A 27,064-nucleotide genomic window follows, 5' to 3' on the forward strand; every position below is an offset into this window, starting at 1 on the left:
TTTGGTATGCAAGAAGTTGATGCGAGAGAGACGTGAGAGAGAAAGAGCAGAGAAATAAGCTATTTCTCTTGCTTGGTGAATCAGAGAAATGTAAAAGAGAGAGTTAAATTATATGGGACCCACCAACTTTTCATTTCTCCTCACAAGTGCGAAGAAAGAAGAAATTGGAACACTTTTATCATTATACCCCTCATATACCTTATATATTTCCACATTTATGTTTTTAAAAAAATTGAAAAACGTGTTATTATTAACTTAAAAAGTGTGGTGTATATTTAAATCAAAATAAATAATTAAATAATTTAATTATTTTAAATAATTATTTGATTAATTATTTAAATTAACATTAATTAATAAATTTAATAAAATTTAATTTTAGTAGATATTTTTCAAATCAAGGATATTTTGGTACTTTCATACTTAATCAACACTTCTCACTCTTCTATTTCCTTTCTTTTTCTCTTATAACAAATAATACTTCAAATCTATTCGACTTCTTACATATTTCTCTCTTCTTCCACTCTCTCTCACATATTTCTTTCTTCAGAACTTCTCTTTACAACCAAACATACCCTAAGTGAAAAGATGTATTTAAACCTAAAAATAGAAGATTTAGAAGTGAGGGACTTCCGGCTAGTTAATTTTGGCCTTTTGACAAAGTGGATAAAAGGTTGCTTACATGAGATTTAGGTCTCTAGTGAGATATTCTTGTAGATATGTAGTTTTGTCTCTTTGTGGAGGGAGGACTAGAGGTCTCCTCTCTACTTCTTCATGGTGAAAAAAGTATCTCTTATTGGATCTAAAGAGGAAGAAAACTCATTATTTTGTTCATATATATATATATATATATATATATATATATATATATATATATATATATATATATATATATATATATATATATATATATATATATATATATATATATATATATATATATATATATATATATATATATATATATATATAACTTCCTTTTGGAACGACTCTTGGTTAGGGTCCATTTCCTTTAAGACAAAGTTCTTTGGTTTGTTCTTGATTTGTTCTCAGTCTGATAGGTTAGTGAGAGAGATTGACTTGGTTGTTAAGCGGTTATGATTTGAGATTTTAGGTTGCAGAGATCATTTTTTCTTAGAAGCTACCCATTTCTTAGGAGCTTTTATCTTTACTTTGAGATGTCACCCTTTCTAAGAACAGAGACAAGTGGATTTGGAAGCATGCGATAGAGGATAATTTCCCAATGGCCTTCGCTTACAATGTTCACATGGTCAATTCAATTTCTTTTTCGGCTCCTTTTTCGACAAATAGTCGGATCCTCCCTATTATCTAGATTAGTTGAGCTCTTTCGAATATCTTGGTATTTTCTTGTAAGCTTTAATAAGATAGACTTTTTGTCTAGAGAAAATATATTTAAGAGAGCAATAATTTTTTATCTTAGTAAAATCTCTCGTCCCTTTTTTGGCTTTTTGGTTGAGTCGGTCTCTCATCTCTTTGTAACTTGTGAGCTTGTTTTGTTTGTATGGTATAAAAATTTTAAGTGGTTGGGTTGGTGATAGCCTAGAAATTCGACGTCATTGAGCTCGATAAATAAAGGAGTTCAGAAAAATACTTAGTGAAATTTTTCCATCTTGGAAGAGTATTTCGAAAAAGATAGTTTAGTCCAAAGAAGTTGAAGTCAAGAGTATTGCGACATAAAGAGATTTTGTCGAAGAAGTCGAAGTCGCTACTCGCAAGCCGAAGGGGATAAATAACTAATTTTGGTCTTATCCAAACCAAGAAAACACGTGGAAGCAAATCTAAATACGAAAAGCATGCAGCGGAATACATGTCGACATGTGGAAGCAAGTCTAAGGGGCCAGTATTGAATTGGACAAGGGTGACCCTGTCTATATAGACATGAGGGCAAAAGGGTAATTGTACATACAAACATTATCACATAAAAGTTTTGTCAAATCACATGACATTTTTGTGACTTGGGTATTAATGAGGTGTTGCTAGATACCGCTCACTGTTTATTATATTAAATATTTGATTTAGTATAATTGACAACGTCGCGAGAACCTACAAGGTCATACACATAAGGACAGATTGATGAGAGATAGAATTATAACACACAGTAAGGTACACTGCACTTAAGTGAATTATAGGACACCTTATAATACGATGTACTTAAGTGAAATATAAAATATTATAAGCTACTATGCACTAAAAGTGAGTTACAATACATTCTAAGGTATGGTGTACTTAAGTCAAAATATAGAATATTATAAGCTACTATGCACTAAAAGTGAGTTACAATACATTATAAGGTATGGTGTACTTAAGTGAAATATAGAATATTATAAGTTACTGTGCACTAAAAGTGAGTTACAATACATTATAAGGTATGGTGTACTTAAGTCAAAATATAGAATATTATAAGCTACTATGCACTAAAAGTGAGTTACAATACATTATAAGGTATGGTGTACTTAAGTGAAAATATAGAATATTATAAGCTACTATGCACTAAAAGTGAGTTACAATACATTATAAGATATGGTGTATTAAGTGAAATATAGAATATTATAAGCTACTATGCACTAAAAGTGAGTTACAATACATTATAAGGTATGGTGTACTTAAGTCAAAATGTTAAATACTATTACACAAATACTAGTGTAGTGATGCCCTTAAGTAAAGAATGTTGTTGGCATTTTCCTCTTAATTTGTGATGAATTATAGTCTAGTCATCAAAATAATTCTAATGCATGAAAAGGGAATATGAACATCCAAGGTTTAAATTTCTTCTTTAAACATTTAGACTAACATTCAAACTTAAAAATATAAAAAGGAGGATTACAAGAGTCTTGTTTACTATTTGAGTCGGATGAGAATTTGAGAGATATTATATATGTATGAGTTGAGGTTAGATTGAAAAATGTTCTCTTAAATGAAGAGGATTTATGATCTTACTTCTATATAGTCTCTCTCATATTGAAGTTTTTTTTTCATGTAAAAATGTTAGAGTAATTTTAATATTTTATTCTCTTGATTTTATTTTTTATTAGTGTCAACTTTAAATTCACATTAAAAAAAATTAGGTAGATATTTCCCAACATTTTATACATGTGTCATACAATAAATTATAATAATTATTACTGGAGCTAGTTAATAGAAATACACTAAGAAGTTTAAAGAAACCGATCAACTATGACATAGAGCTATACATTCTTAGTCTTTTAGGAGACATCTATACCAATGTAAAGATGGTAACTATTTATTTTGTACTTTTATATTTATCTTTTCATTAAGGACTATTTAGATTTTTGTCACTATACACAACATTAGGAAATCCAAGGCTTCCATAAAAAACACAAGGTTTGTCTTATCAAAATAAAAACAAAAAACGCGTTTATAGATATATTATAATTTTATAAGCTATGGTTTTGTTTCTTTGACAGGGTGCTATAGTTTATTTCTAAAAAATATCTTAGTAGAGCAATTAAGACAAACTATCTATGTTTCAGCCTATAAATTTTGTCTTTATGAATGAGACATTTTTTTGACCTAATTATTCGAAGTTAGTTCTTTGAAAGGTCAGCCATGTGGCAAGTACTAGGAAAAATGTACTTAAACTGCATTAAATCCAAGAGAACTTGTCTTGCTTGTACACAAAGACATGTTCTTGATGACAAGAATAAAAGAACCTTTTGTTTTCATTTACTGTAGATAACTACTCTCATAGCTTGTGACAATAATGTTCATTTACTGTTAGGTTATGTGCTTTGCACTTGTTTGAGTCTATTTGTTTTTTTGTTTTTGACCTAAATACCTTTTTATTCTCTTGTTTCTTATACATTGCTTCATCTCTTGTCCTAAGTTTTTTCTATCTAAATATTGTGTACTTTAAAGTTGTTTCGGGTATTTTGGTTTAAGTAAAGTGGACTAAATCCGAACACAAATAATTGCGGATACTTTGATTTAAGAAAAGTGGAATAAATTCGAAATACAAATAAATGCCTATGTAGTACCATTAAGAAGATATGGTTAACCAGGGTTGTTTCGTTGTACAGAGTTTCCAAAAAAGAAATTGTCCAATAAACTTTTATATAAGATATTACACTTTTGAATATTTAAAATCGTCTTTTATAAGTTTGGAGATGCATCCCACACGCACCAAAATCACAATTAAAATGTATTATTTTGAGATCTACTATAATTTAAAACAAAATATAGTTCAGAGATGTACCTATTTATAGTATTTGGGTGTTTTCAGAGATGCATCTTTGAATATTCTCTGAAAAATTCTAAAAAACATGATAAATACAAAGGGGGGCTAAAACATCTAATGTTTCCAAAAAAACCTAACTCAAAAACCAAAACATAATTTTTTTTTTATTTGAAAAACTTACCTAAATGAAATTAATTGATGAGAAGAAGCAATGCTTCAATATTTCGATGCTGATGCTTCAATGTAATAATTGGGAGAGGGAGAGATGAAAAGTTCTTTTTTAGAGCTTTTTAGAAAATAAAGTAGGAGAAAGAGGGAACGGTTCTCGTACGGGTTAATAAAAAAAAAGTTCGGAGATATATGCTAAATAGGTCGCCTATATATGAACATTTAGACCGACCTATTTAGCATTTTTTTCTAATATATATGCATATATAGACCAATTTATATATATATATATATATATATATATATATATATATATATATATATATATATATATATATATATATATATATATATATATATATATATATATATATATATATATATAGGACCGGCCCTGGGCCAGGACAAACAGGCCCACAGCCCAGGGCCTCAAATTTGGGTTATGGGCTTTAAGTAGTAATATAAAAAATATAGTATATATAATTGTTCAGAATTCGGATACTTATATTGCATTGTCCAAGCGGCAACACCGTTTGAGATGTGCCAGGTTGGTCATGTGTTTGATACCTGAAGCAGCCATACATAATGTATGTAGATTTTTTCCAAAACTGTTATTTTTAAAATTAAAAAAAAAAAACAACACTTCCTTCCCACTCGTTAACTTTTTTTTCTTCAAATTAAGATATATAATATCTACTATATAATAAAAGGAGCATTATTCCTCTAGCATCATTCCACCATTCAAGCAATATCAATTTTTCCCATCTACTTCTTAACCTCAATTCTCTCATAATATTTTATTTAAATCTCTTAATAATTTTTTTAAACATAAATTTTAGATATATTAATATTTTATAATTTTATATTTAAATATTTATTATATGTTCATTTTCATTTATAAAACTTAAAACATTCTTATAATTTTTAATATTATTTACGCTTTAAGTGAAATATATTTTTTTTAAATTCTTTCCATTATAATTTTTTAATAGAGGTCCGTTTTTATTACTAGCCCCGGGCCTCTAAAAAATCAGGACCGGCCCTGTATATATGTCAACCTATTTAGACTAATTTTAATATATATGAAAATATAGGCCGGCCTACAAGGCTTTATAGGCTTTTTTAATAGCCTGGGCCTGGCCTATTTTATTAAATAGGCTTTTAAAAAAGCCCAAGCCTGACTTTTTTATCGAATAGGCCTGGCCTGGACTGGCCTTAAGTAGGCTAGGCTATAGGTATTCCGTATTCCCACCCCTACTGCTCGGTCCTTGGTAGGTGGAAATTTGTTTTTTTATTTTATTAAAACTAGCATGATGCAATAAAAAAAGATCAAACTATGATAAAAGAGTGCAAATCAAATGTCTTAATGTTTAAATACTTCTTTTATATATAATCATTTAAAAGTCATTATGGGACAAAAACTGAAAAAATTAATGATTCCTTGTCTATTTATCCATGCCATGGTAATTTTTTATTTAATTTTATTTTTAATACAAATTATCGATAATATTTATTATTAAATATATATTATAAAACTAATTTATTTATTACTAAATATTTTTAATATTTTTATAGAAAATATATTATTAAATTTAGTTTGATAATAATATATAAAAGATTGAGAAAAAATAAAATACAATAACAATATAAAATATTTTTATAGTGATAAACGATGAGAAATATGTATCACAATAAGTTTTATTTTTATTTTTATTTTTTAAATATTAAAATGATATGACAAATATAAGAATTTTGATTTATTGCATATATAAAATTGTTTTATACCGTACACTATTTTTAAACTCTTTAAAATTTAATATATTAATATTATATTTAATTAAATCATCATAATTATATAAATAATAAATTAAATTAATATGTGAAAAATATTTTTAAATAATCTTACTTGAATTGTTCTAGTCTAACACCATATTTATAAAGGTTAATTTCTAATTAAGTCCGGCATTTTTTTCATGTTAATATGTCAATTCTAATAAAATTTTAAAGAAATTTATTACATAACACAGATTTTAAACTTTAAAATCAAAACTTAAGTGTGTTTCCCAAATGATAATTAAAGAAATTAAAATTAAATATCTAAGCTTGTATTTATGTTTTAAACTTTTAACCGATTTACTTATACTGTATGCTAAACCTTCTTATCTATACCACTACACCAAGTTTTTAACATTGATATTTTTATTTATTATATAATAAATTTAATTCATTAACGGTTCATAGCCACCTTTTTTTATAATAATTTTTTTATTGAACAAAATTTAGAATATTATTTTTCAATTATTATTAAATATTTAACAGTCAATTTTTAAATTTGTACTAGGCCTCTGAATAGTTTGAAACAGCCATGTGGTTAACTTATAACTTATGTGGTTGAAGGTTATTTTCAAAAATGTCTTTGAATAAGATTTAGATTTGAAAGTTAAACTTTTGATTGAAGAAAATTTAAAGTTTGAATTGCAAGAAAGTAAATAAATGTAGTAAAATTAACAAATGAATCAAAATAGCGGGAAAGTAATGTTGATAATGTTATATTATTAATTATTATTTGTTATTTTTTATTTGGCCTAGTCTGTATTGATCGTGAGAGGATCGTGTTTGGAGTTTGTTATCTTTGATTATGCCTAGATTGTAGGGAGTCTAGTATTGCTTAGTGGCCTTACTTCATCGTCACTACTTAGGACCTAAGTAATCGGTTTCTTTTGTAAGTTATTTATATAGCACTCTTAAACTCTAACAAAGTAAGTCAGTTACCAAATTTGCTAAGATATGGTATCCGAGCGAGGAAGAATTCAAAGAGTGCGAGGGATTCAAAAGAGTTTCTTGATAGGAAAGAAATCATGAGAGTACCACAAAACAAGGTGTCTGAGGAATGGGATCCGAAGAAAAGAATGGTGGATTTTCCGCACCCTCCATTCCCATATTCAATGGAGATTACTATCATTGGAAGATGGTCATGGAAAATCTCTTAAGATCTAGAGAACATTGGCTACTGGTGGAGATATGTTATTGATTCCCAGAGAATGAGAAGTACTTACAGATGTGCAAAGGAATACCCTAGATGATTTGAATCTTAAGGATTTTAAGGTGAAGAATTATTTGTTCCAATCATTGGACAAATCAATTCCAAGAACCATCACCAAGAAGGACACCTCCAAGCAGTTGTGGGACACCATGAAGATGAAGTACTAAGGAAATGGTCGGGACCGGTGTGCTAAGCTTAATCAACTCCGATGAGAATTCAAGGTGTTGCCTATGAAACAGGGGGAGTCAATCAATGACTACTTCGGCAGGGTGATGACTATAGCCAATGACTTAGGAAATTACGGTGAAGATATGACAGATGTCAAAATCATTGAGAAAATTCTGCAAACACTGACGAAGAAATGGAATTACACTGTGTGTTCTATTGAGGAAGATAAAGATGTTGATACGCTCACATTTGATGCCTTGCAAAGTTCCACCTTGGCCCGTTAACAGAAGTTCAAGAGTGAACTAGATGAATAACAAGTACTGAAGGTTTCTTATGGTGACACCGGTGGTCGAGGGCGAGCAAGAAACACCTTCAGAAGAGGAAGAAGCCGTAGACGAGGGCGAGCAAGAAACACATTCAGATGAGGAAGAGGTCGTGGACGAGGTCGTTAAAGCTACCAAAAAAAACAGTTGAATGTTACAAATGCCACCAATTAGGGCATTTTCAATATGAATGCCTTAATCCTTAACTATGCTGAGATGAGTAAGGATGTAGAGATGCTTCTTATGGCTTATATTGAAGGATCAAGGGTAAAGGGAAAAATTGTATGGTTCTTAGATAGTGGGTGCATCAACTACTTGAGAGGAGACATCTCTCTTTTATACCATAGAGGAAGGGTTCAAAAGAGAAGTAGGTATAGAGAACCATATGAAGATGAAGGTTGTGGGAAAAGGGAGTGTTAGGTTAAATCTTACTGGTGTATGTCATGTTGTTCAATAAGTGCTTTATATTACACAATTGAAGAATAATTTACTAAGTATTAGACAACTGTAGGAGAAAGGCTTGACCTTTCTAATCAAGAACAATGATGGCAAAATATATCACCCATCAATGGGCCTTATCCTTAAAATCATAATAACATTCAACAAAATGTTCATATTATTGTGAATACGTCCTCATCCACCAATGAGTCAAGTGAATGCTACTTTCAAATTAACATCCAAGAAATTGCTCATCTATGACACTGCAAGTGTGGTCGCCTTAGCTATAATGAACTCTAAACTTTGGCAAGCAACAACATGGTTAAAAGCTTGCCAAATATTGGAGAAATATTTGTTTCTAGATAAACTACTTTTGTATGCATTAAGTGTTTGAAAGGAAAAAAACATAGGGAGATCATGCCAAGAAAAACCATGTGGAGAGTTGAAGCCCGATTGGAGCTTATACATGCCAACATATATGGTCCCATATCTCCGATGTCACATAAGCAAAAAAGTTATCTCATTTGTTTCATTGACGACTTCAGTAGTAAAGCTTGGATGTATTTTATTTCTTATACGAGTGATGTATTTTCTACATTCAAGCAACTTAAAAGTCAGGTAGAAAGGGAGTCAGTTTTATTTGTGAAATGCTTGAGAACTGATTTGGGAGGTGAGTTTACCTCACATGAGTTTACTGATTATTATAGACAAGAAGGGATTACAAAGACAACTCAACACAACATACACACCACAACAAAATGGATTTTCCGAAAGGAAAACCCTAACTGTCACGAACATGGCCCAAATTTTGTTTGTCTAGAAGGAATTGCCTAAGATTTCTTTGCCTGAAGTATGTTGGTAGCAAAGTTGCAATAAACTGTTTGATTTTGATGTTGAATACACTTGATATCAAATTATATCTGGTGACATATTATCTATTGAAGATAGATCAAGAAATCGAAGATGCTCAATATTTCTTATCAAGCTATCCTTTTGAAGATGCTCTTGAATATCAAGTCATCTCTTTGTTTTATAGCGACAACACCTGATATCAAATGATATCTAGTTAAGTCCTTATCTATTGAAGATATCTAGAACAATTGAAGAAGCCCAATATTTTTTTTGAAGTTATCCTTTTGAAGATGCTCTTATATATAAATTCATATCTTTGTTTTGATGATGACACCACTTGATATTAAGAGATATCTAGTAATGTTCTTATCTTCTAAAGATAGCTCAAGCAATCGAAGATGCTCAAAATGTTTTATCTAGATATCATCTTTAATGAATTTATCCTTTGAAGATGATCTTAAAGATCTAGGTATTTCTTTGAAGTACACATTATGGTTAAAATTCATTCAATTTAAAACTTATGTTTCTAGGTTGATTGGTGGTTTGATCTCTCAACTCCTAAATGATGGTAATAAATGTGAAGATATATCAAGCCTCCCTAAGAAGATTTAAGGTTCTTGTGTGAGGCTAAACTCAAGGATAATGATTTCAAGACTTGAAGCTTCACGGTTGTGAAAGAGAAGAAGTGTGAAAGCTCGTCTGGTCGAGACCATCTGAGTGACTAGTGTCTTGTAAAGGCACAAGGGTGCTTATGGAAATACTATTGAAAAATCATACTAATAACTCATATTTTGTGAGTTATTATAAACCTTAATGCTCAAATTTATCTTTTTATCTTAGTTATCCAATATCTTAATTTGTTGCATTTTAAAGTTTGTTCGTAGTTTATAAAGAGTACAATAGGTGCTCTCTTTTGTTAGTTTTTATGCATTTCTTTACTTGTGTAGATTTAACTTCTAATGAGGTCAGGAACGATAGTACTTGAATAATTCTCTAACCCCAATTAAAATAAGATAGTTAAATGCAATGGAAGTTAAAAACATATGTCATTCATTTTTCTAGGGCATATGTGGCAACTATATACAAAATGGAGGGTTTTGAATCAAACGTGCAAAGGTTTAAGATAAAGGATCTAGAGGATAAAACTATGCACCATAGCACACCCTCTACAACACCTTAATGCTACAAAGGACAAATACAAGACATTGTCGCCTGAATACCTGTGCCACTATCCTGCCACAAGATACTTTGTCTCCCACACGCTGATTGTACTTGGCTCTGCACTGGTATGAAATGGAAGAATTGGAGGAAATTATGTTCATCCCTTTGTGCCATAACTCGCAAATATCCAAAATCCCATGATCCAAGACAACACCAAAACCCTAGGTGAACGTGACTATAGAAGGACCACTTAGAGGAAAAGCAATGAGGTTCAACATTTAGAGAAAGAAACACTTAGAGAAAATTAGTGAAAAGAGTGAGTTGGACAAAGCAGAGATCTTCTTCTCATAATTTCAAGTGTATGCTACCAATATTTGGCTTGACAGAGGTCGTCTCTTAGTGATTAACAATTGCAAGAAGAAGAAGAAGAAGTTACTCTTAGGTTTTCATTTCTTTTTCATTATGTGCTTAAGAATGTTTAGCTTAGGAACCAGTATTGGTGTATGTACTAAGCTCATCATGAGCTAAACCCTTTTATGTCGAGCATATGAAGTTAATATGAAATAGTCATTTATGTTAAATGATGTTTTGTTAGTGCTTTGTTTTATCATGTGTTAAACTGTCATAAATTTGTTTCTTTGAATGATCAACTTAGGAAAAGGTACAAGCTTGTTATTGTGAAAAATCCAGAAACAACTGGATTTCATGATAAAAGTGATTGAAAATAGCACGATAGATATATTCACTAGATTCGTTACTTTAGGGTGTGTTTGGTTCGAGGTAAATGGAGGGAAAGAGAGGGGAGGGGAGGGAATGTTTATAATAAATTGTGTTTGGTTCAATTTTTAGGAGGGGAGAGGAGGGGAGGGGAGGGGAGCAAAATCCCTCCAAATCACACTTTTTGCGTCCCCCGAATCGGGGGAATTCGGAGGGGAGGGGAGGGAACGTGACTGTTGATATTTAATAAATTTATATTTACTAAAATATCCTCAATTTTATTTTATTATTTCAAAATTATTATTTTCTTTCGTTTGCTTCTTCCTTTTTTGTGATTTTTCTCTATTGCTTATTATAATGATTTTTTATCTTAAAATTATTATGTTTATTTAATAAAAATTATAATCACTAAAAATTTTAATTTTTTATTATAATTTTAATTTTTATGTTTATTTATAATAATTTTTTTTCTAATTTTATTATATATTCTATTATATATATTTTATATAAAATTTTAAACCATTCATTTATTTTGTTTATTATATATATATATATATATATATATATATATATATATATATATATATATATATATATATATATATATATATATATATATATATATATATATATATATATATATATATGACAATAAGTTATTTTATGTATTCAAAAGTTGTTATCAACATATAGATAATTTTGCGCCGAAAGTTATAATACGTATAAAGTGTATTCAGTTTTTTTAATATTATGTGGTAAGTTATAAATTTTTAATCACTCAATATTACAAATATTATTTCAAAAAAATTATTTATGAAATTTTCACCTTTGAATATCATGTCAGTAATATAAAATCATAAGGATAAAAATATAAATTATTAACAAAATCCCTCCCCTCCCCTCGTGAACCAAACACATTTTTAACCAAAATCTCTTTCCTCCCCTCCCCTCCCCTCGTTTGAACCAAACATACATATAATTAATAAAAATCCCTCCCCTTTCCTCCATTAAAATCCCTCCCCTCCCCTCCCCCTCATTTGAACCAAACAGACCCTTAGAGATAAAGAGCTACAATCAGAGAGGGTATTCATAATAAAACCAAACATGCATTAAAGTTACAAGCGAGGCTAAGAGATTTTACCCTTGCTTTATTGTATATGTTTATGATGTTGTAGAGATACAACATAAGATCACTTTTTGACCTCTTCTGGCATGACATAACACATCATGCACACACAACTAACAAATTATATTAATGGATCATTGCCCAACATGCTCTCCCTTATTGAACTCATTTACTCTTTTTAAATTGTTCTTGACATTGTCTACTACCAAACTAAATTTTGACAGCCATCAATTTTTTGTATTCTTGCTCATTCTCATTTACAAAAGATAGTTTTGCAACATCAACCTAAGTTATTTTCTACTCCCTGTGGGTTAAACATCCTTACTATTCTATCATTTTCTACTTTAAACATACATGTATACTTGAATGTGACACCACACATTTTCAAGCAACTCTAAATGAGAAGCCACTCTTATTTTAGCAAAACCACCTAAAAATGTTTTTAAGGCCTATCTAAATGATTAGGGGGTTGTTTGATCAATTGGATGACATTTTCTACCTGAAGAATCAATTATCCCTAACCATCTAATTGATTATTTTCACTTGGTTGATTCTAAAAGCGATTGGGATAGTCTCTTAATGATTGTGACAATTAAATATCAAAACCTTCCATTTGTGGGTTGAACAATGGAGTATTAGAGGTCAATAATTGATTGGCCTAATCGGTTATGGCATTTATTTTATTCATGGATTGTTTCCAAATTTAAACCGTAATATGGCCTATAAATAGCGAGCTTATCTATCATTTTATTTCATCCAGAAAATGAGCTTTGATCTCACTTTCTTACTTTCATCAATTTCTCTAAATTTCTCAGTTTCTCACATATATTTTGCCATTAAATCTTCAAGAGTATACTTAAGTCTAAGTGAGGATCATTATTCTAGGAAAGGGTATTTTAGTTTACCAAGTGTATGAGAAAGAAATGGTCATCAATCTTTTCCACTTAGTTAGAGGTGTGCTCCTATCTCAGATCCAGATCGGTGGTGGTGGACATGCTAAGGACGATGTGTTTTTGGCTTACTCGTCTTATTCTTCTCTTGTTGACCAGACCCTGATTCTACATTTCCTTCTTCGAGAATGGACTCGATTCTACCACTTATTTAGGTCAACTAGGTGCTTTATAAAGTTGTGGTCTTTTCTTGGAAACTCTTATAAGATGATCCCTACTAGGGTTAATCTTTTGAAATATAGATTTATTGTGCCTCTTGAGAATGTGAGGTGTCCTATATGTAATGGAGAAGATGAGTCCCATTCCCATTTGTTGTTTACCTGTGAGTTAGTGGCGATCCTATGGTATATGATCTTTAAATAGGGTGGAATTTAGTTCTTCCTTGATAACTCAATTCACATTTTGAGTTGTTTCTTTCCTTGTGTGAGATTTCTAGGATTGTATTTGACACACAATAGTTTGGTCAATATGGAAAAAATATATTTAACAGAAAAAATATATATTGAGATGTCAAAGTAAGTGGTAGGCATGACAACGGGAGAGGCGAAGGCGAATTTAAGCATTACCATCCTCGCCCCCGCCCCAGTCGAAGGTAATAAATGACCATCCTCTTCGTCCCAACAGGGAATGGGTTTCTACCCCACACCCACCCGTAAAAATTATATTTTTAATTTTTTTTTTGCATAACAACAAAAATCAATAATTAAATATTTGATATTTTTTTAACAATTATAATAATTGATCATTTTTATTTATATATTTTTTAAAAAATGATTAATAATATTAATAAATTGAATATATATTAAGATTAGGAAAAATAAATATATAGTAAAATTACTAAAAATAAAATGATAAAATAAATATAATAGGTCGGGAGATGGATGTGAGGCGGGTATTAGCATAGCCCCGCTCCTATAGTTAAAAATCGGATTTTTTTCTGTAGTCACTCTGCTCTCAATTAAATCAATTTTTTATTGTTAAATTCAAAGTGGAGGCAGCCGGATTCAGGCAGAATGGATTTTATTGTGATGTCAGACAAGTGGTCAATCTTAAAAATTCATTATCTATGATGTTGAATCTCTCTTCCTAGACTGATAACATTGCATTTTTTTTCTTGATTTCAACACTGGTTCATTGTCTTTTCTCTATTTAGAGGTTCAATCAAGTCCTCAAAGGTAATCTTAAAAATTCATTATCGGAAATCATCTCTTTTGTCTATAGCTGAAAGGATGCAATTGATTAAATGTGCAATTCAAGGCCTCTATCTGTAACATTCTTTTATTAATATATTTGATAAAACATACATAAACATTATTATATAATTTATGAGGAAGAAAAATTATGAAGCAACTTTACAACTTCTTTCTTAACATATGTATATTCAGAAATGGAATCAAACATATTTCATAGTTCGATTTTAAAATAGTTCCTTATGAATTAGGATTCAAATAAAGCTCTATTTCTTTCTCCAAGGCTACGTTTCTAACTTAGATTACGACATTGCCAAAAAGAAAAGATATTGACTATGACACATCAATAATATATATACACATTGGATTGATTGTACATTGGATTGATTATTGGATCAAAAGATATTATTGGATTGAAATATTATTATGTAAATTATACGTATAAATTTTGAGATTAATCTAAAATAATTTTTTATGCTATCAATTTATATAAAGATTAACATAAAAAACGTATTTTTATATGACGTTAAATTCAATGTAATTAATGTTGAAAAATACACTAGTTCAAAAAGGTTAATTTACACCTATTTTTTTAATTAAATTTACACCTATTATTTTTAATAAAAATCGGGTATATATCCACCGGGTGAGAAATGTCTAACGAATTTAAACCCGTTTAAAATGGGTGTAAATACGTTCTAGTTTACACCCTATTTTAATTAAAATCGGGTGTAATTATGTTCTTAATTACACCCTATTTTAATAAAAATTGGGTGTAAATACATTCTATGTTACACTCTATTTTAATAAAAATCGGGTGTAATTACGTTTTTAATTACACCCTGTTTTAATTAAAATCAGGTGTAATTACGTTCTTAATTACACCCTATTTTAATAAAAATCGGGTGTAATTGCGTTCTTAATTACACCCTATTTTAATAAAAACCGGGTATGAACATGTTCTTAATTATACTCTATTTTAATAAAAATCGAGTGTAAATACGTTTTTAATTACACCTTTTTAATAAAAATCGGGTGTAAATACGTTCTTAGTTACATTCTTTTTAAATATAGTTTACACCCTTTATGAATGAACAAATTATATTATATTTAATTTCATTTACACCCTATTTCATATGCCACATTGCATCCTATTTTAGTTATTACATTTCTTCATATTTCTTGTACTAAGAATAACATTTCAAATACTAGAAAATCATACACATAAAAATAAGGGAGAATTATGTATTAATCAAGAAAAGCATATCAACATACAATCCAAAAATGTATTCACTAGTTGACAACAACTAACAAAACTGATTAAATAACTGAAGCAAAGAACAACTAACAAAATCATATATTTTACATGAAGTCCAAACAAATTTACAAAAACCATCTAAGTCAAAAGCCTGTAGTCAAGAAGAGGTCGAACAAACTTTTTGTGTTCCAATGACAACTCCACCAATTTCACACTGTCTCAGTTTCACTGCTCAAAAAGCAAAAAGAACTTTGTTTAGATCCAGTTCTCAAATATTTTCCAGAATAAAGTCAGACTTTATATACCCAAAAAATATTAGTTATACTTCAAGATGAAAGCTTATACAATGTGATGGTATCATATTATTTAAGGACGGAGGTGATGTTGAAAATACCTTTCCATATCAAGTCCATGATATTATAATAAAATCCACGTCCATGTAGAGTTTTATTTAAATAACAAAGTAACAATGTAAATAAGTATTCGTTAGTGGAGATTGAGAAAAAATAAGACAAACGGATGAAATATCTAAAAAATATGGCTGCAACTTACTCTACGCTTTAAAGAGCAGCTGCAATTCCGAAAGTATGACAACCACATCCAATAGCATCTTGCAGAATATCACATTCAATATCATTCACAATGGTAGGCCAACTGCCAACATATGACAATGTTACCACATCCATAGGGAAATCCATGTTGCATCCATTAGAGAAGTGGCTAATATCTCTAAAAGTTTATATAAGTGAGGTTGTATTGAGAAATAAATGTGAGTTTTAAGTCGCACATTGTTTAAAAAAGTGGAGGTTAAACACTTTATAAATGAGAGGACCGACACACCTATCACCTTAAGATTTTTTGTAAATATGTGGTGTCTCTCATTTTTTTGATAAGTATTTAACCTTTAGGTGAGTGTTTCACCCAATGTGTATACGTCCCCATTATGCTAACCCACATTGGCATCAGATTCTGGTTCAAGTAAGAGACTGACTCCTTGTGTTTGAAAGTCTTCATGACATGGTGGTCAGGAAACGTGTCTAATTAAAATGCATGTGACTAAGGGTGTTCAAAACCAAACCAACCTAATAGAAAATCGCAACCCAAACCAAACTGAAACCGTAAAAAACCGCATTTGATTCAGATTTGTTTGGGTCATCTTTTAACAAAACCGCACGATTCAGTTTGTATTTTGTAAACCGAATCAAACCGCATTATGTTACAACTTAACTTTTACTTAACTCACATCCAACCTAAATTTAAACCTATTATACCTTAGCCTTATGATTACGAACAATTTTCTCTTTCTTACACATTATTTTAGTCCCGATCTTCTCAAATCTCTAATAGCATTATCGCGTCTTCTTTGCCACATACATCTCTCCTCTTCTTCTCTAATCTCTACTCTCTTATATTCTTTCTTTTTCACCTTCTCATTTTTATGCAAATGTTTCCTATTTCAGTTTTGTTTTTATCGCACATCTTCTTCTCTAATCTTTCAACTCTTTTGTTTTTTTCTTTTTCATCTTCACTAATCTCTCGTCTCTTCTATTTTTTTCATTATAATAATTTTTATATTTTTTATGCTATTATTTTATGTTTATTATTTCACTTTTGTCTAATTTAATTTTTACATATTAAATGAAAAGTTGTCAAAATATGATGAGTTTTGTTGTTATTTGATAGTGTATGAATGTCTAAATACGAAGTTATGTTGTCATCTATATGTGTATGTATAGCTCAATAAAATATTTGTAAAAAACCAAACCAACTGATTCGAACCAAACCGCATTGGTTTGGTTTGGTTCGATTTTTTTTCTAAAAGCCAACCGAACCAAACTAAACCGCACGATTTTTTCTCTCGCGGTTTAGATGATTTTTTTCGTCAAAATCGCCCAAACTCACGAACACCCCTACATGTGACAATATAACGATGTCTCTCAACGGTGGTACAAGTGTATGGACGAAAAAGCTTCCGCTTGAAGGGGAGCGTAGTGGTGGGCTCACACTTGAGATAGAGATTGTTGAGGAATAATTATGAGTTCTAAGTCTCACATTGCTTAGAAAAGTGGAGGTTAAGCACTTTATAATGAGATGACCTATACACATATCACCTTAAGGTTTTTGGTGAATATGTAGTGTCTCTCTCACTTGTTTATGTGAGTCTTTAACCCAATATGAATGTTTTCCCCTCGTAATAACCCATCAATTCGATGACATAAAAAATCAAGATAAATTAATCTCAAATTTTATACATATATAATTTATATAATATTATCTTTCAACTCAACCATTGATTTTAAAAAAAATTAATAAATTTTTTATCTAATGGTTATAAATGATCGAAATGACCACTTAGTAACTCAATAGAATCTTTCTAACCATTCTCTCCTATTTTTAATAATAAATAATTTTATTTTATCAATGTTGGAATATTTTTATATATTATTTTAATATTCTAATAACTATTATGTCGACATAAATATTTTAATTATATTAGTTATTTTATAAATTAAATACCTTAAATAATTAAGTGATCAAATAAATAAAATGGTTAATTAGATAATTGGACATGTGCTCAAATATAACAAATATAAGTGGATGTTGGATGATCTATTTTAAATAATGGGAACCTAATGTGTCATCACTCTACAAATGAGTTTTTAAGACATTAGGAGTACATGTTGAGGAAGAATCGTACAAGTCATCATATTATTCTTTGTTCGTCTTTTAACTTTCAGGATTACCGTCAACAAGTCATCATATTATTATTTGTTCATCTCTTAACTTTAAGGATTGCTGTCAACAAAAACTTTCTAAATAGATCCAAATGTTCATAAAATTAACTTATAAGTCTTTTAATTATATACACATCTGTATGAATCTGATTTTCGTACAAAATTAATTTATGTCGTATTTATGAACATATATATTCAATTAACCGATATTGTATTGATTTAGTTTTTAACTATCAAATTATAATAACTTTCATGAAATAAAATAGATTTTTCATAGTTTTTCTAACAACTTAAATAATTCAAAACATTTTAAAGAAAAAATAACATGAGATTTCTTAAAAAAAGATTTAGAATCATGTTATTTTTTCTTTGATATTTTAAATTTGTTAAAAATATTTTAAAAAATATTTAGAATGAAATTTGTTAAAAATATTTTAAATAATATTTTCATTCTTTTGGAGTAATAAGTGGTGGAGATTATATGTGAATATTTTTTTATTTTCTTTATTATTAAAATAAATTATGTAGGAGAAAGAAAAAAAAATTCACACATAATCTACACTATTTATTTTAAAATTTAATGGTTCAAATTCATTATCACATTCTCATATAAAAAAGGCATTGTCATATGATATATATATATATATATATATATATATATATATATATATATATATATATATATATATATATATATATATATATATATATATATATTAATTTTCATATTTTTTTTGAAAGTTTAAATCTGACATATTCAAATTACTTATTCTTATAAATATGTTTTTTTTTTAAGTCTACACCTATCTAGTCTATTAGATAAATATGTCGTGTTATTTCACACTTCAAGAGATCAGACTATTAGCCCCTCCCTATTAATAGGTGTGACATATTCTCATCCATATCATTGTCTATCAATTAATTTTAAAAAATATCATCTATTTCCTCCATTTCATAAAAAAATGTTTCATTTGAATAATGTCTGATTTTTGATAAAAATGATTACAGGTGTTGTTTTGACATATGTCTCATTGTTTATTGTTTATCTATTAAATGTAAACAATAAATTTGTTTTATTTTAAATACAATACAGAATAATTACCAAAATATATGAAAAAAATTAAATAACAAGTAATGAGTACGTAATAATGTAGTTGTGAATTAAAAAATCCAATATATCTATCTATCTATATAGTGCAAATATGAATTTAAAGGTAGGACACTGACAGTGTAAACTAACTTTACACATACAACAAATCAAAATTCTTACACTTGTCATGCATATTAGTTTTTTAAATTAAAATTGTGTTTTAATTGAATACATAGTTGTGATTGGTTGACAGTGTAAAAATATTTTACACTGTCAATGCATATCGCATCATATTTGTAAAAGTCGTTCACTAGTGTAGAAAAATTATATAAGGCTCTGTTTGACAAGTTATATATATTTAGTTTATAGTTTATAGTTTATAAACTCGTATGATAATAAAACATCTATTTGATAAGAGTTTTTTTATTATGAGTTTAAAGTTTATTTTACTAACTTATATATTATTTTTCAGATGATATTTTAAATAGCATTTTAACTTATAACTAATCGTTTTTTCTTTCATTAACACCCTTATAAATTTTAATTATTTTTAATGTGTATTTAATTATTAATTAAGAAAGAGGAGGGATATTTTTAATGTGTACTTTTATGTTATTTTATATTTATCCGTTAATTAAACCGTTAATTTTATCTAACACTTTAATTAGCTTATCAATTATTATTCATTAGCCATCAAATATCAATCATCAACTATTAACTATAAACTAATTTATACGTATTAAAAAAAACTATAAACTAACTTATCATTCAATAGTTAATTTTAATAAACAGAGCCCAAATATGTAATAACCACCGTGTTATCTTCTTCATGAATATGTATTTTATCAATAATTTCTCCAATGTCTTTGATTTAAAAAAATGGGCGACTGATATATCTTGAATAATTAAAATTTCTTGAATGTATTTTATTGTAATATCTATTGTTTTAATGATTATGGATACTTATCTTTTGTAGATCTTTTCAAACTAATGTTTCTTTTTTCTATGATGTGAAAATGTTTGGAAAGACTCATTAATTTTAAAAAAATAAAATAAAATTAAATGTTCTCAACATAAATTTGTTATGAACTTTCTTTACATATCGCCTTCTTTATCTTTGAAATCAACTTGTATAATGTAACCCAAAAAAACAAAAATTAATAAAGATATCTCTTCATAACATTCTTTAATAAAAACTTTCTTTAAAATTAATTTTTCTAAGATTAATATTTCTTGCTATTATAGATAATTCATATTTCTTGTATAAAATTAATAACTCTTCATAACTTTCTTTAATAAAAACTTTATTCTATCTTTAGAAATCAACTCTTCATAAAATTAATATTTCTTGCTATTATAGATGATTCATATTATCTCAAATAATAAAGATATCTTTAATACTACATCCGTCCCAGATATCCATTTGAAATAAAAAGTGTCCCGAAATAATATATATATATATATATATATATATATATATATATATATATATATATATATATATATATATATATATATATATATATATATATATATATATATATATATATATATATATATATATATATATATATTCCTTTTCAACCAAATTCAACCAATGTGAACGTAATGAAGAATTTTTTTTTGAAAATTACAATTTCACATAGACATTCCATACCCATACCTATGACTCTTTCTCGATAGTATAAATGTGAAAGCCAAGCTGTCAATGAAAGCTATATCCGTCTATAAATACCTCATATCGCCTCTCCCTAACCTTTCATGCATTACAATTCCAATTTCTCTATCTTTCTCATTCTTTTCCTCTCCTTGTTTTCACCAAACAAGAATCATGGTTGTTTTGTCTAAACCATCCTTAAACAACTTCCTACTCCCAAAATCACCATGCAAACCAACAACAACTATGTTCAATGGAATACCTGTCATCGACCTCACAGACCCGGATGCAAAGACACAGATTGTGAATGCTTGTAAGGAGGTTGGATTCTTCAAAGTTGTCAACCACGGAGTTTCATCCGAACTTATATCGAAGTTGGAAAACGAAGCACTTATATTCTTCAGGAAGTCACAGTCGGAGAAAGACAGAGCTGGTCCTCCTGACCCTTTTGGTTATGGAAGTAAGAAAATCGGATCGAACGGTGATGTTGGTTGGGTTGAATATATTCTTCTTAATACCAATCCTGATGTTGTCTCCAATAAGTCACTCGCCATTTTCCTGGAAATTCGACCGAATTTAAGGTAATGTTTTGTATACAGAGTCCTCTGTTTTTTTTTCTCAAACTTTCCAATGTTTGCAATTGCAGTGGTGGTTACAATCCTAGTTGTGGTTTTTTTTTTTTTTTAATTTTGAAAAAAAAATTGAAGAAAAAAACCTATTGCGGCCACAATTGTGCACTGCGAACTGTAATTTAAAATCATGCTCTTTTTGTTTTATATTATATGCAAATAATTATTTAAAAAATTTATTGAATAATTGATGTATTAATTCTACGGTTATTTTTTGCAGGACTGCTGTGGAAGATTATATTGATGCAATGAAGAAAATGTGTTATCTAGTATTGGAACTTATGGCGGATGGATTGGAGATTGAGCCAAGGAATGTGATAAGCAGATTATTGAGAAATGAGAAAAGTGATTCTTGTTTCAGAATTAACCATTACCCACCGTGTCCTGAAGTGCAACAAGGAGCATTAAAAGGAAAGAATTTAATAGGGTTTGGGGAGCATACTGACCCACAAGTGATTTCTATCTTGAGATCTAATAGCATTTCTGGTCTGCAAATCTGTCTTAATGATGGAACATGGGTTTCTGTTCCACCTGATCATAATTCCTTTTTCATCAATGTTGGTGACACTCTCCAGGTTCGAACACGTTTTTATCAAGAATAAATTCTCTATTTTTGTGTATTTGATTTTGCACTTAAATTTTTTTCTCACATCTCATATTTTAGTTGAAATTTGCAATGGAACTTAACTTTCACAATGTGAAGAATCAAAGTTTGAATTCTAGCTATATATGAATCAAAGTTTGAATTCGTAGGAGTGAAAAAATGGGTCGACCCGATTTAATGTGTTAATTTTTGTAAAACTTTTGTCACTTTACTCTTTATGGGCGGCAAGTCCAATAGAGTATGTTTCACCCCGTTTTTTTGGATTGAGTAAAAGTTTTTGATTTCTCTACTTTTTGTTCGTTCCACTGAATTTTTTGCGATATAATTGATTCCTTCTTCAACTTTGTTTGACTCACTCTGATTTTTTTTTCCAAAGTGAGTTAAGGTTTTTGATTCCTCTCTCTATTTTGTCTATTTCATTCCGTTTTATGTAAGTTAAGATAAGGTTTCTAACTTGTCTGTCTCACCCCATTTTTACTAACTTTGGTTGGGCGTGTCGCGACGTGAGCATGATGGTGTGCCACTCCTATGCATATCTATCCGCATTTGAGATTCGACAAACTTCAAAGATAATTATTTTAAGTAGAGATTTATTATAAACAAAACAAAAACAAAGTATCCAAAATAAAAATAAAATGCATAGTGACTCTACAACTTCATTCATACATATGTCACTAGTTGAATTATTCAAACCATATAGACTATTTGATTATAATCAAAAAGAAACTTTGTCTTAGAATCTTGATATTAGGTTGAATACAAATAAACATTAAAGCAAGAGAATATTAATTTAAAAGTGAATGCGACATCAAACTTGATGATCAAGTTGCATGCCATAAGAGGTCATCAATTATTATACTCTTTCTAAGTGTCGTGTTGACACAAGTCTCACACATCCTTTTTAGTACAAAAGAAACAAACATCCATCACATGTGTCTTGAATTTTTTATATTAAAAATTCCAACATAGTTGAATGATAAGTGTGTTGAAATTGATGCAGGTATTGACTAATGGTAGGTTCAAGAGTGTAAAACATAGGGTTTTATCTGACACAACAAAGTCAAGGTTGTCGATGATATACTTTGGAGGACCAGCCTTGAGTGAAAAGATAGTGCCTATAGCATCACTATTGTTGAAGAATGAAGAAAGTTTGTACAAAGAGTTCACGTGGTGTGAGTACAAGAAAGCTATGTATAATTCAAGGCTGGCTGATTATAGACTTGGGCCTTTTGAAAAAACTTATGGCAAGTAATTTTGGCACATGCTATTTGGACTTTCTTTTTGGGGGATTCCTATAGTTGACTCTACTTTTTTGACATATATATTTATAGAAAATGAATAGGTTGTTTGTTTACCATGTCATTCCTTTTTATATTTTTGTTGTGTTTTTTTCCTTGTTTATTTTAAATGTAAAAGTCACTATATTGCAATGAAATCCTAGTAGTTTTATCTTTTATCTTGTTGTGTTATACATTTTTGCATTTCTTTGTCAATTCAATTCATGCAATGGGTTCGAAACTCCGATTTCTCACTTTGGAAAATTTAAAAATTGAGTTTTATCGTGTGCAAAATCATAAACTGAAAGAGAATATCAATAAATTTGTATGTTCGAAGGGGTTCTCATGCGTACATGATGGGTTGTAGAACTTGGATATTGATGGAAGAATTCAAAATTTTGCAAGTGTTTAAATCTTATTTTGGAGGCTGTAATTTGGAGTTATTATTCCCAATACTTTGTTCTTTCTATGAATCTTTACATGCATTGGTCAATACACCATAAACATTATTAGTATTTTATATCAATAGTGAAATGTTTGCATCATTTGTTGGATGAGCATGTTAGCTATGTGCAAATTGACGATATGGGAGGCCACTTACTCGAGTAATATAATTAGGAGGCAATCTAAATGACATTGTTGTCAAGTGCGGTCTAGTTAGTGTCAAAAACATATAAATTATAATAAAATTGTTAGGACAACAATCAGAGAGAGTCGAGTGAAGAATATTCTTACTTTGTTTGAGCAAACATACTTTTGTGAAATAGACACTACTTATTCACTCAACTTTAAGGTGATACGTGAATGAGTTCTCTAACTTATAAATGTTCAGTTCATTATAATGTAAAACTAGTTCTCTACTACTCACACTTGTTATATATTCTCAACACACTTTCTATATATTCTCAACACTCCCCCTTAAATATGAGTCTATATTTAACCAAAGACTCTGATACCATATGTTAAGGTAGCAATCAGGGGAGGATTGAGCGATGAGTATTCATACTTTGTGAGACTTTCCTTTGTGGAAGACACACCACCTATTCACCAAAAATTTTAAGGTGATAGGGTAAATGTATTCTCCCACTTATAAGTATTCAATTCACCACGTTTCTATCCAATGTAAAACTATTTCCTCACTGCTCACCCTTGTTATATATATATTCTCAACAAAAATAAACTACATCAAAATAAAAACTAAAGAAATTTTTTTGCACAAATTGCACTTGATCAAATGCATATATCTATTTTAAAGTTAGATGTCATTTCTAAAATTTATCAAACAATTTTTTATTAAAATGTCCTTGACTATGCTAATGTATACTTAAATCTAACTTAGATATTACAGCTATACAATATTTTGTTCTATGCTTGGATCTCATTGAGTGTCATTGGTCGTCATTACTTTCCCACCAAACTCTGAAAATGATATCTCCAAAGCCTTTTTTCATTATGTAGTTAATGAAAATTTGTAATTTTTATTTAAGAAAATCTTATAAACTTTAAGTCATTTTGGCGAGGTCTTAACAGTCTTCTCATATTAATGAGAGGCAAACATGCAAAGCATAAACATGTGATAGCTGACTCATCATTGACACAAAAGTTTCACTTCAAATGTTTGGTTGTTTGAAGGGGTTGCTTAGAAATAAATGTCATTTATTGGACTTGTTTAGAAATAAAGTGTCCCAATAATTTTTTTCTTATTCATAATAAATTGTATTTATTATATTGTATGAATATTACTATATAAAAAGGATTAATTTTCTTTAGAAATCTACCGATAAAAGAATACAGAATTATTATATCTTTCTGTTTTTTTAATCTTATTTCTCTTTATTTTATAATAGGTTATCAACACGAATCTCTCAAATATATATTTGATTAGGATAATATCAACTGTAATTTTCATTCATCCTAGAAGATTTGCATGAACAATATTAAAACATCTCAGAAGTATTTCATAAATATTTTTTGATTGTATCGATTTAAAAATTTGTAATATGCTCACAATATGATTGTCATTCCAAAAGAATGATCCAAATAATTTTAACATATTCTAAGAGGATGGTTATATTTTTATTAGATCATTGTTTATAACAAATAAATTAAAGCATCCCAGAAGGATCATTATATTTTCTTTAAATCATTGTTTATAACATAATAATTTTAACTCATCCCTGTTATCTTATTTAGATCATTGTTTCTATTGAATAATTAAAGTATGCCTAAAGAATAACAAAATTATAATTTATTATATAGTTTCTGAAGAACTTATAAAGCATTATTGAAAGATTGAAAATAAATAATTTATTTTTTCAGTTTTTGAAGAACTTTATATAGTTCCTGAAGAACTTATCAAATATCCTTCGACGATAGTAATGAGATTTTATATAATTTATGATAATAAAATTATAATTTATTATATAGTTCCTGAAAAACTTATGAAATATCCTTGAAAGATTGGGAATGAATAATTTATTTTTCAAGAATTTTATATAGTTCATGAAGAACTTATCAAATATTCCTGAAGGATAGTAATGAAATTTTATACAGTTTCTGAAGAATTTATCAAATATCCCTGAAGAATAATATTGAGTTTTTATATAGTTTCTCAAATATTCTTGAAGAACAATATTTAAAGATTGCAAATATTATCATTTTTATTAATAAAAGATTTGTGATTGAGTTCCTGAAAAAACTATAAAATGAATTCCTGAAAAAGTTTATATAATTTTTGAAGGATTTTAATTTTTGATCTTTGTTGATAGAGATTTTTTGTTAAATTTTATAAGAATAAAAATCATTGGACTATAATTGAAGTTTAGAAGACCAATCTAATATGCATCTCAAGTAATACAATTGATAACATATTTTCAATAATATCTTGAAATATTACTCATAATAGTGATTGAGCTCTTGAAAAACTATACATTTATACCATGAATTTTTTTTCTATAGGATCTTAATTGATTTTAATATATGTTTTGTAACAAAATAAAGTAATGTAAATTTATAAATTAAGAAACTTTTTTCAAATATTTTAAGGTGTGTTTGATATTTTAACATAGTTTTTATATTGCTTAATTAATGTCATTTGGTGCAAAATTTTAAAGATATTATGTTTAATTTATTTTTTTATATTATATAATAATAACTTATAGTAATTAAGTAATAAGATCTTATTGTTTTATCTCATTCCTCTATTGACTATCACACTTAATTAGTAATAATGTAGTTTCTATATTTATTTGAAATTTATTTGATGTTTCTCATAAAATAAAATTGCATTTAGTTCTTTTGGCTAAATGTGTGTTACCTGAATAATATTGTTATGAAATAAACTTAGATTGAATTTATAACAATTAAATCAAATAAAATATGAGTATGATTTATGAAGATTTATTTATTGAAGAACAACATTGTTGATTCAAATAGATTAGAATAATTAAAATACATATATTATTA

At 28.5% G+C, this 27,064-nt stretch overlaps 1 protein-coding gene across 1 annotated transcript; it reads left to right on the forward strand.

Moving 5' to 3' along the window:
- The first annotated feature begins 21,158 nt into the window (after positions 1-21,158).
- On the forward strand, positions 21,159-23,758 carry LOC131599968 (gibberellin 2-beta-dioxygenase). The gene is made up of 3 exons (XM_058872205.1): positions 21,159-21,670; positions 21,939-22,293; positions 23,323-23,758. The coding sequence occupies exons 1-3, from the start codon at positions 21,264-21,266 to the stop codon at positions 23,572-23,574; spliced, it is 1,014 nt and encodes a 337-aa protein (XP_058728188.1). The 5' UTR covers positions 21,159-21,263; the 3' UTR covers positions 23,575-23,758.
- The last annotated feature ends 3,306 nt before the right edge of the window (positions 23,759-27,064 follow it).

This window comes from Vicia villosa, linkage group LG4 (assembly GCF_029867415.1).
Source record: "Vicia villosa cultivar HV-30 ecotype Madison, WI linkage group LG4, Vvil1.0, whole genome shotgun sequence".
NCBI classification, from domain to species: Eukaryota; Viridiplantae; Streptophyta; class Magnoliopsida; order Fabales; family Fabaceae; genus Vicia; species Vicia villosa.

Excerpts from the sequence above, each read along its gene's own strand:
- LOC131599968 (XM_058872205.1), top strand. The coding sequence starts at position 21,264 with ATGGTTGTTTTGTCTAAACCATCCTTAAACAACTTCCTACTCCCAAAA. Across the intron at positions 21,671-21,938 it reads GAAATTCGACCGAATTTAAG|GACTGCTGTGGAAGATTATA; the intron begins GTAATGTTTTGT and ends TATTTTTTGCAG. Across the intron at positions 22,294-23,322 it reads ATGTTGGTGACACTCTCCAG|GTATTGACTAATGGTAGGTT; the intron begins GTTCGAACACGT and ends AAATTGATGCAG.